General features: G+C 34.9%; 1 protein-coding gene and 1 non-coding gene across 2 annotated transcripts; both read right to left on the reverse strand.

Moving 5' to 3' along the window:
* Positions 1-2449: 2449 nt before the first annotated feature.
* Positions 2450-2661, reverse strand: LOC21411182. The gene has a single exon (XR_002902850.1). It is a non-coding gene; the product is annotated as a small nucleolar RNA U3 (small nucleolar RNA).
* Positions 2662-7862: 5201 nt separating this feature from the next.
* Positions 7863-11387, reverse strand: LOC21406886 (cytochrome b-c1 complex subunit 6). The gene is made up of 5 exons (XM_024170419.1): positions 11314-11387; positions 10523-10585; positions 8577-8661; positions 8190-8279; positions 7863-8101 (listed from the first exon to the last, which is right to left on the reverse strand). Coding segments are annotated over exons 2-5 (210 nt in total). The 5' UTR covers positions 10525-10585; positions 11314-11387; the 3' UTR covers positions 7863-8068.
* Between the last annotated feature and the right edge of the window lie 630 nt (positions 11388-12017).

Genomic DNA, 12017 nt, shown 5'->3' on the forward strand with positions numbered 1-12017 from the left:
CAATAATCGTTATTGAATATGGAGAGTGGGAGGAGGAAGGCTCGTATAAATGGGGCAAGTGCAATAATACTCCTATTTCCGTTGTTATTTAAATGAAGATTACGTTAGCCAACTTGTTCGATTTTGATATCTATTTTAGTACATGACGTTGTAATAGGTAGCGATTGTCTGTAGGAACAATCTGTCTATGACAAATTTGACCGAACAATCGATGCTCGATTATTGAATGTTTGATTATCAACTGCTCACAACTCAATTATCAGTAGTAGATTGCACCAAATTAACATTGCAACGGCCAAGATGCTGGTCCATCACGTGATGACATGTTGACTACTTAATCTTATTCCTGAGGTTATTAAGACGTAATCAATTCGGATAAACTAGAGCTACAAGTTTAGAATTGGCCAAATAGGCTGTTTTGAGGCCCGCCACTGTTGGTTCGAGCCCGGCCTGACTTTAACCTTCAGATCAGGCAGGTCGAGATTTTAAGACAGAAAATTGATTATCGACTACTCACAACTCAATTATCAGTCACCACCAATAGATTGCACCAAATTAACATTGCAACGGCCAAGATGCTGGCCCATCACGTGATGACATGTTGACTACTAAATCTTATTCCAGAGGGCTATTAAGACGTAATTAATTCGGATAAACTAGAGCTACAAATTTAGAATGGACCAAATAGGCCGTCTGGAAAACGAAAGAGAGATATAACTTTTTTTTTTGGCGCCAAAGATAAATTGAACTTGTTAAACCAGTGAAGGTTGCAAAACGCAATTATATAGTTTAAAGATTCGTCTACTGTTTCACGTCTTATAGTAAGTTTGTATGGCACTGTATCATGTTGATTTTTGCATATTAAATTCCATATAATACTAGACAATTGATTACGAGTTGTCAAACAAATCTTAAATTGAAAAAATAGTATGCAACGTTTGCTTGATTGATGCTAATGGGATAGCTTTCAAAAGAACTGGGAAAAATACATAAAATGGAAAAAAAAAAAAAAAAAAGGGGAACCCATCGGACAACCGTGTGATCATCAAGCCGTTAATCACGCTTTGATCGCATGGTCATGAGACATCCACCAGGTTGAGGTTCCCGTGTCCTTAGAACTCAAGGATACACAGGAACGAGCTTATGGAACAAATCATGTTTAAGTCAGGATCTCATTTGGCGTCTTTATTAGGAGACGTTTGGAAGGGGGATTCGGTCCCTGATTTGAATCATGATTTGTGGCTCACTACAGTATTTTTTCTCACAAAAAATATATGTAAATTGAAAATGATTTTAATCTTATGATTCTAATTCATGAACCAAACGTCCCCTAAATGTTTCACTAGAATGAATTTAAGTTACTTATGATTCTAATTCATGAACCAAACGTCCCCTAAATGTTTCACTAGAATGAATTTAAGTTACTTATGATTCTAATTCATGAACCAAACGTCCCCTAAATGTTTCACTAGAATGAATTTAAGTTACTTATGATTCTAATTCATGAACCAAACGTCCCCTAAATGTTTCACTAGAATGAATTTAAGTTACTTATGATTCTAATTCATGAACCAAACGTCCCTTAATATTTCACTAGAATGAATTTAGGTTGCTTTCTATTCAACTGATAGAGAATCGCTAAAACAAATTGCAATAGCTACCGATAGGAGAGACTTTTTAATGGGCATGAATGGTATTGAACATTAATAGTTAAAATTAAAAATTAGACACCACAGAAAACATTTGACCACCGAAAAGTTAAAAAACTTTGTTGATAAAATTTGGAAACAGTTGAACAAATTCAATGACTTTCATAATGCCCGAGAAAAAACAATCTCAAAAAACAAACTAAAACATAAAGATTCTAGTATCTAACGTTGCCTAAAATGGTGTTTCTTTTCTTCATCTCATGGGATAAGCTTTCAAAAGAACTGGGAAGAAAGTACAAAAAATGGAAACAGAGAGAAGGGAAAAAAAAAAAATGTTTCACTAGAATGAATTTAAGTTACTTATGATTCTAATTCATGAACCAAACGTCCCTTAATATTTCACTAGAATGAATTTAGGTTGCTTTCTATTCAACTGATAGAGAATCGCTAAAACAAATTGCAATAGCTACCGATAGGAGAGACTTTTTAATGGGCATGAATGGTATTGAACATTAATAGTTAAAATTAAAAATTAGACACCACAGAAAACATTTGACCACCGAAAAGTTAAAAAACTTTGTTGATAAAATTTGGAAACAGTTGAACAAATTCAATGACTTTCATAATGCCCGAGAAAAAACAATCTCAAAAAACAAACTAAAACATAAAGATTCTAGTATCTAACGTTGCCTAAAATGGTGTTTCTTTTCTTCATCTCATGGGATAAGCTTTCAAAAGAACTGGGAAGAAAGTACAAAAAATGGAAACAGAGAGAAGGGAAAAAAAAAAAAAAAAAACCGAACCTGTCAGACAACCGTGTGACCATCCCAGCCAGCGAAGCTATCTGAGAACGATCCTCTACAGCTGAGATGATCCGTGAATCATCACGCCGTTAATCACGCTCTGATCACACGGCCGTAGTTCATCCACCAGGTTGAGGTTCCTGTCTCCTTTAAACTCAAGGATTCAGAAGTACGAGCCTATAGAACAGATCCTGTTCAAGTAAGGTCGTGACATAAGAGCTTCACAAACGTTAATATAAATCGCTCGTCTCTTTAATAAACTTTAGATGTGGGACTTTTCTAAGATGCGTGTTCGTATTTCCTCGGACGTCAAAGGCAACGCTCTTGGTTTCCTTGGGCCTTTTTCACTATTGTCTATTCAATTGTGCTTGGCCCAAAATTTTGCACCTTGGACTGTACCAAACAACAATTATTCCATTGGATTTGGTAAACTTAGGACACAAAAATTCATTTCGTAAATGTGTTTGGGATGATGGTTATTCTTCAAGAATAATGTTAGGGGCACATACTTAAATTTTATTTTTTTTATTAATTGATGTAACGTATGAGTTATTATTTTTAGGAAAAAAGAGGAAAATATGCCAAAATTTGAGATGAATTAAAATTAATAGACCAATAGTTTACATAAGTTAATAAATAGGCCAAATTATTGTTTTCGTCAATAACTTGTCTGGTTATAAATCATAACTTGATAAGTTATTCCCAATTTTTGTCCATAACTTATTTGTCTATGAACTATAACTTGACAAGTTTGTCCATAACTTATCTGGTTATGAACCATAACCTGACAAGTTATGGCCTATTAATTTCTATAACTAAAAGTTGGCCTATATACTTTCTTAAACTTTTCATATTGGCTTATTTCCTACTATTTCCCTTATTTGTATATTAATAGGTGTTTAAAATATTGTTATGTCAATTAATAATGAGAGATTGCATCTACTAATAAAAAAATGACAACTCACATTCTACATAAGTTGGTATACAAGAATTAGAATTTTAATTGGTGTCCTTAACATTGCTCTATTCTTAAATAACTCTACGATGTTTTTTTTTTTTTTTTCCGCTGAAATTATTATCCTACAAGTTGAAGAAGTATTTATTCTACCCATATCAAGGTTAGCGATGGTAAACGGTAAACCCACTTGCTAATATTTTTACTATAAATTATGTACCAGTGAACTTCTACGAATTATTAGTTTTGTTATTACCTGCAAATTATGAACAATATGGACAAAAAAAAAAATATTTGAAAACCAGTTAGAATTCTCGACCAAATATGTACATAAGATAGTGGAATTTGATCGAACTAATAGGATAATTAGATGAGGAGAACACCAACCATGAAATAAAGCCAAAAATCAATGAGGACTTGAATCATTTACCAACTTTTTGCAATACATACCCCAGAGAAGAGAACGTTCGCACAGTACACAACTTTTTCACAACTTTTGCCAAATAGGTTCAAAAAGTTATGGATCCCCGTTTTCTTTTCTTTCTTTCTTTTTTTTTGTTTTGTTTTAGTTTACAACTAAGTGCTCATAGAATACAATCTTTCTTTTTTTTTTTGTTTTGTTTTAGTTTACAACTAAGTGCTCATAGAATACAATTTTTTGTTTGTTTATTTGTTTTTTTTTTTTAATGAGCTTACTTTATCAATAGATGATAACTTACTATGTGCTAAATGAATGATGCTAGAGACACAAATTCTAATTCTATATATTTTGTACCAATTCATGTAGTACAGAATTCTCATCTTTTTATTAATATAGTAACTTGCTATTAATTGACGTAATAATTTTTTAAATGACTGTCAATAAAAGAATAAAAACTCATGCCACGTAAGTTGGTAAAAAAAAATTGAGATTAGAGTTGGTTCCCCAGTATTATTCATGCTAAAATATTATCAAAACTTTGATTACTGTTTTTTCTTTTTGTGAAATGTAATCTGACTACCGCTTAATGTGGCAAATTACATTATTTTAAAATTAATTATGTACAATGTAAGTATAATAAATGAGATAAATATAAAAGTATACCCTGTAGTGTCACTTTAAAACGAAAAAAAAAAAAAAAAAACAAGACACGTTTACGACTAACTTAGGTTCCGTTTGAAAGATGAGTTCAAATGCACCTAGTTTTGCTTCACATCTCTACTCAACTATGTCTTCAACAAAAGAACTATTTACCTACAAGAGGTCAGCCATCACGACTCACTATCATCATTAGCTTCACTAATCTTTGGTCAATTAACCTTCTTCATCGTAATCTTCATCATCTTCGTCCAATCTCCTATTTAAGTTGGCCAGTTGTAAGGGATCAATGGCCATGTTATCCACATCGGCCAAAGACCAACCGGGGTATTCCTCGTGCTTCATTCTGTGCAGATGAACCAGTAGGGGCAGCGGCTGATAGGGATGTTGAGTCCCCATTGTCATCTAATCTCACATTCAAGTCGGCCCGTTTACTGATTTGAGTTTAGAATTCGAGTTTTGTCAGAAACAGTAACATCTAACTTTTTTATTCCAGTAAAAAACTCTCATATAAAATTACATCTCAACTCGAATCAACAAACTAAACGGGCTCAAATTTCGGATGGGAGCTTCGGTATTTCGCTGACCTGCAATATTCTCCTGATTTGAATTTAGAATTCGAGTTTTGTCAGAAACAGTAACATCTAACTTTTTTATTCCAGTAAAAAATTCTCACATAAAATTACTCTCAACTCGAATCAACAAACTAAACGGGCCCAAATTTCGGATGGGAGCTTCGGTATTTCGCTGACCTGCAATATTCTCCTTTGGCCCTTAAGGCTCTTCCCTATGATCCGGGGTTTCAGGGGTTTGATCATTAAACTCATTGTGCATGGAAATGTCTGCGTCATCTTCAAACTTGTCATTATGTGTAGCTGTCTCCCTCTCTACCATTCGACTACCTCATCCGCGACCTCTACCTCTGCCACTGCCACTACCACTAACATGGCCAGCCTCATGCTGCTCATTTTGATTTCTTTTTTTTTTCATTAAAACAAAGTCAGTTCTGTATGTAAAGGTAGAAGGATTAACAAGAAATAAAAACAATTGGATATCAGTCTGATCAAAACAAAAAGAAGAAACTTGGAATTTAGATAAATTTGAAAGCACTGGCGGTTTTGAGCGACCCCAAATGACGGGAAAAATTAGAAACTGATATGTTCAATGTATGGACACTTTTGTAATCCATTGATTCAAGTATTTTTGTCTCTCACCGTTTGATCCAGAAACTAGAAAACTGAGTTGGTTCATGTTTGCTTTTTGACTCAAAATTGAGACAAGTTCATGAGCCTTTGGAGTTTCAAAGTGTCAAAGAAAGTTATAGGAAGTGAACCAGTATAATTCTGTACACTGCAACACAGCAGAAAGATGAGCCCTATGCAAACCTGAGTACTATAGTCACAGTTTGGAACATTACCATTTTATTCCTCTTGGACTCCTCGTCGCTATCATTGTCCTCACCATCAACAAATTTCCTGAAAGATCATAAATTTTAATGCGTTTCAAGTTATGACAAATCTCAGATCTTTTTAGGCCACTAATAAGAAGATCAAAGTTCACATTTCACGGACCTTCTTTTGGCAACGGACCGATCCTCACCAGCAGCATCAGACCCACCTAAGTCGGGAACTTTACTAACAGTGTCCTTTAGAAAATCAAAAACATTGAACGTATGCACACACTGTTTTCTGCACATTCAACCAATTTAAAGTACCCGTGTCAAATATTCTCTCTTTGAGCAGGTTCTGAAATAAATGCTTAAACAAAATCTCTAGATAAAAACTTTCTTGCAAGAATCGCCACTATTAAGAATTCAAGTGAAGTTCCTCACATCACCGGATCAGGAATATGGAAGAAAGAAGTGAAATCCTCACCACCAGTAGATTGCACCAAATTAACATTGCAACAGCGCCCATCACGTGATGACACGTTGACTACTAAATTTTATTACTGAGGGTTATTAAGACGTAATCAATTCGGATAAACTAGAACTATAAGTTTAGAATGGGCCAAATAGGCCGTCCTGAGGCCCGCCACTGTTAGTTCGAGCCCGGCCTGACTTTAACCTTCAGATCAGGCATGTCGAGATTTTAAGACAGAAAATTGATTATCGACTGCTCACAACTCAATTATCAGTCACCACCAATAGATTGCACCAAATTAATATTGCAACGACCAAGATGCTGGCCCATCACGTGATGACACGTTGACTACTAAATTTTATTCCTAATGGTTATTAAGACGAAATCAATTCAGATAAACTAGAGCTATAAGTTTAGAATGAGCCAAATAGGCTGTCCTGAGGCCCGCCACTGTTGGTTTGAGCCCGGCCTGACTTTAACCTTCAGATCGGGCAAGTCGAGATTTTAAGACAGAAAATTGATTATCGACTGCTCACAACTCAATTATCAGTCACCACCAGTAGATTGCACTAAATTAACATTGCAACGGCCAAGATGCTGGCCCAACACGTGATGACACGTTGACTACTAAATCTTATTTTTAAGGGTTATTAAGACGTAATCAATTCGGATAAACTAGAGCTACAAGTTTAGAATGGGCCAAATAGGCTGTCCTGAGGCCCGCTACTATTGGTTCGAGCTCGGCTTGACTTTAACTTTCAGACCGGGCGAGTCGAGATTTGAAGACAGAAAATTGATTATCGATTGCTCACAACTCAATTATCAGTCACCACCAATAGATTGCACCAAATTAACATTGCAACTACCAAGATGTTGGCCCATCACGTGATGACACGCTGACTACTAAATCTTATTCCTGAGGGTTATTAAGACGTAATCAATTCGGATAAACTAGAACTACACATTTAGAATGGGCCAAATAGACTGTCCTGAGGCCCATGACTATTGGTTCGAGCCCGGCCTGACTTTAACCTTCAGACCGGGCGGGTCGAGATTTTAAGACAGAAAATTTATAAGGGATGGGCCGGTCTGACCCAAGTCATGTGCATCCACGAGGTTGATAGTCCCAATCATGTGCATCCACGTGGTTGATAGTCCATGTTTAAAGCATGGTGCTCTCTCTAGTCCACAGTCGATTACACACTGCTCGATTGCTGCTAAAACGACTCGTTAAGCTACTTGATTTGGTAATTCAAAACTGCACGTTCAGTTATTTTTTTTTTTTTTGCTGCTAAAACGACTCGTTAAGCTACTTGATTTGGTAATTCAAAACTGCACGTTCAGTATTTTTTTTTTTTTTTAACAGAACAGCGTGTTCAGAACTTGAGGGCCGAGCATTCACCACTCGCCACTAGGTTATTGAAGTATTCTGTTTGATCAACGCTCTCCGAAGACGACGACAATAATAATAATAATAATGACGAGGACAATAATAAGCAAAAACATATTCCCATGGTCGAGCTAATATCGAGGGTTTGCTTTTATTAATTTATCAACTTTAACTCTATTGTTGGAAAAAGGGCAAAAAAAAAACAATGCAGTCCTCTCTGGAAGAAAACCATACAAGCAAATCTAGGCGAGGGAACAAAGCATCGGTTCCGAAAACAGTTTCTTCAAACTGAAAAGAGAAAAGCAAATGTGACAAAAAGTTCAGCTCCTCATCACTTGACTTTTGCGAACAGTTTTGGTGCCACCTGCATCGCAATTCGCAAGGACATAGTGAATTAGGAAAGACAAGACCAGTGCAACGAAAAGCTCAGACTGCTGACACATAATACTTACACATTTGTCAACACAAGCCCAGTAATCAAAGTATTGTCCAGTACAGTGCTTGTGCCCAGTTTCATCGCCTTGGATTCTTTTAACACATGCCTATACAAAGGTGTAAATTAACAACATTTACGTATCTATTCGCAATCGAATTTCAAATTGCGTACAGAAGGAAAACGTGACCATTACAGGATCAACAAACTCAATAGCACAAGACAAATATTCGGAATAAATAAATAAATATAACTAAGAAGAAACGTGTATTTAAAGGAAATTTGGTTGTTACAATAATTGATACAATGGCAAACACCGGCAAACCCCCCTATGAAAACAGCCATTTGCAAAGACATGTAGAAAATCACTATTATTTACTTTGAAGTCCAAGATACCAAAGCATACCTGGTATTCAAGCAATGGTTTCACACACTTTGGCTTGCATGCCTCTTCAAGATACTTCTTCGGGTCAACAGGCTCGTCGTCCGCCCTAAATCCATGGAGGACAATTGAAGGATAAGAATATGAAGGAAAATAAGCATAACATCGAGAATAAGAGATAATAAAAGCAAGTACGAAATGAGAAATGATCACTAGACTATCCTTAAAGCTTGTAAACTACGAGACTTATTGTTATGAGGAGAGAGAGATACTATAAGAAGATTTGTTTAAAAAAGCAAAATTCTTTGGCTTCTCTTTGGGCATGAACGGATTCTTCATTCAAGGATTTTTCAGTCTCATTGATATTGTTAGTTGGGAAAATATTCTTGTCTAAGTATTTGGGTATTGGACTATTGGTAATTTTGTACATTCCAAGGTGTTATTGAGTTCTGGGATGCTCTTTCTTTGTTTTTCTCTGTATCTTCTCTTTTCTCCTTATTGGGTAGATCTCTCATTCACCTTTTCTCTCTTACTGCCATATCTTTGTACTTTAAAATTTTTTCAACAAAATGTTAGTTTCCTATAATATATATATATGTGTGTGTGTGTGTGTGTGTGTGTTATGAAGAACCACACTGTAGATTATCATCTTTTGACTCCCAGATATAGAATGATATTCATGTCCTTGAAACACTATTTTAACTATTAATCTACAATGCCTATAACTCCCCTACTGCCCAAATGTTTTGCTTCCATACACTTCATCTCGATGCTCTAAAATCATCCCCAATCATCAAACTGTATAACGTTAGGATTGAAGGAATGTATATTCTTTCTTTTCGTAGTCTCTATTCTCTCAATAAACATTAAACATTCACCACAAAATTAGACAATGTAGAACATATTAATTTAGCTATGTCCTTAATTTCTTATTAAGTTACCAGTGCATCATCACATGGATAAACTAACAGTTTTCTGATATGCTTTGTTCAAAAAATGATTCTTGTCAATCCCTTCTTCAGTAACATACTCACACGAGTAATGTTCAAATTAGCAACCGAACCAAAGGCAGAAGCAGTTTAATGAAAGACTCCCTCAAGTTCCAAGGCACTAATCTCATTTTCACAAGTAGATAATAAAAGGTTAGAACTATTTAGAAGATTGTGGGAAAAGCAACAAAGTTTGGAGAGAACACACCAACTTAGTCATAGTCAATGGATGCATCGACTTCGCCTACTTGGGATTAGATGAAGGATAAACTAGACACCCGAGTGACCTAATCATTGATTTTTTGCACATACAGAGAGTTCACTTACTCTTTCTTAACACTTGCTACAACACGGAAACTTACAAGAAAGGTGTCATGTAACCTAGATCTTAGGCATGCACTAACATTGAATAGTCAGTTGGCAATGTTGTATTCCCTTAAACAACTTTAAATTCTAATCTCGTTTTACAGGGTAACCGAAAACCTACCGCCATAATCAAAGGTGCTAGCCTATATTTTCATGGACAGTTCATCAACTCATAGGATTTAAAGAAAGTCACGCACTTTGTATTGTGTCTAGTTTAGAGGTTTCTAGAAGTTTTAAACAGTTCCAAAAGTCTTTTTTCATCAATCATGCTTTATGTGTGTTGATAAGAAACATAACTTCACTAAAAGAAAGGGAACGAAAAGAAAACAATAGAGATCAAGAGGACAGGTAATCCTATGAGAAAGAAGAAAAGTAAAGTGTAAAGATATCAACCACCTTAAAACAACCAGAATCGACTAAAAACCACCCCAATTCCTTAAAAACCAGTTATCTAATTAAGAAAACTATACCTGTTAGATATAAAATTAAGTGTCTTAATAAGTTCTTATATACGAATCGAAAATCCCAACCAGAAAATATACACATAAAAGATTAGGGCATAGAGAACAGGGAATAAAATTTAATAGCAACCAACAAACAGAACATAATCCTTACATATCAATGAGATTGGACAAAAGGAAAACAACACAGCACCGATGAGGCTCCCTGATCACCTAGCTGCGCAACAAAAATCACAAGGAAAATCAGCAAGAATGTCTCTAAAGCCCGCATTGGAGAAGGCGAAATATCAGAATACAATACAATATAATTGCTTTATACAAGCAATAAAAATATATTACGAATGCTATCATAATCATATTAGTTATAACAATTAACAGTATATAAGAAACCCAATTATCTCTAAGCCCTAAAATTTATCTTTACGCAATAGAAATAGAATACCACATTTAGTTCCAGAAATGAGGATTAGAAATTTAGGAAAAACAAAAAAAAAATGTAAATTATCTACCATTTTACTTGTATAGTGACTTTTAATCAAAACAGAAATGAAGAGTCACCTTTACATTTTTCCAAATCCATGAAGAAAGATTTGAAATCAAGGGCACAAATTTATACGTTATTTTCAATTTCTATTTACAATTTCTTATAAAAGTGTATAAATGACGATTGAAATAGGGCTAACTGTTCAATGAATTTTAACAAAAAACACCCTAGGATTTCAAGTCGATTTACTTTCCCCAGTTTTATCGACTCCCAAAAACAGCTAAAAAATTCGTATTCCAAAAATTGATGAACAAAAAGAAGAACAGATCGCTGGGCACTCAAATCCGATGCATTTCAATGCCGAAATTGACGAAAAACCCGATATCAGATCCGATTACTGATACAGATGGATCGTGAAAACTCCAAGAGATGAGGCTGAAAGAAAGAAGAAAATGGATTACCTCTGAAGAAGAAGAAGAAGAAGAAGTCGACCACCAAATCCGCCTTGTGGAGAGTTTCGCAGTGGGCGAACGAAAGTAGGTTTCGCATTCGGCTGCTAGAAAATTACTAGAATCTCTAACGATGACCAATGGGCTTGGGCCTGGCCTCCAATGGGCTTGGGCCTGGCATCCAATGGGCTAGAGGAATTGATGGGCTTCTTATAGACACTCGTTTCGAAATGGAGTTAATTACATATACGTGTGGGCGTAAAAGATGAAAAAATAAACACTTGTGGATATTTGCACATAAATTTGTAAAATAACTTAAAATGACATTTTTCTCATTTGTTAACTACCTATAACCACCCATAAAAAATGGGTATATTTAAAATAATATTATCTCAATAACGGTTTAATCGACATATTAATAATATTATTAATTTAAAAACATATTCTAAACATGGAGCACAAAAGTGGTCATTTTGTATAAATACTTCGGAATGTAGTGAATAATAGATTTATGAAAGGGAAATTGTAGTATAGAAATTAATAAATCTTTTGATTTTTGATTTTCTAATTTTACTATTTTCTTGCTTTTTTTTCATTCCTTTAGTAAATTCAGATATATTTAAGATTTAAGTTAAAATCACTTAAAAAAACAATAAATCTTGGATGTACTTCCCATGAAAAGGGAAAGGGAGAATTAATAGTGATTTACAATTCTA

The sequence above is a fragment of the Morus notabilis genome, unplaced genomic scaffold, assembly GCF_000414095.1.
Source record: "Morus notabilis unplaced genomic scaffold, ASM41409v2 Scaffold165, whole genome shotgun sequence".
In the NCBI taxonomy this organism is placed as follows: Eukaryota; Viridiplantae; Streptophyta; class Magnoliopsida; order Rosales; family Moraceae; genus Morus; species Morus notabilis.

What these genes read in the sequence shown, in the direction of transcription:
- LOC21406886 (XM_024170419.1), bottom strand. An exon ending in AACCATTGCTTGAATACCAG is followed by an intron (nt 8,280 to 8,576) that starts GTATGCTTTGGT and finishes ACCTTTGTATAG; the next exon opens with GCATGTGTTAAAAGAATCCA. An exon ending in GGGCTTGTGTTGACAAATGT is followed by an intron (nt 8,102 to 8,189) that starts GTAAGTATTATG and finishes ATTGCGATGCAG; the next exon opens with GTGGCACCAAAACTGTTCGC.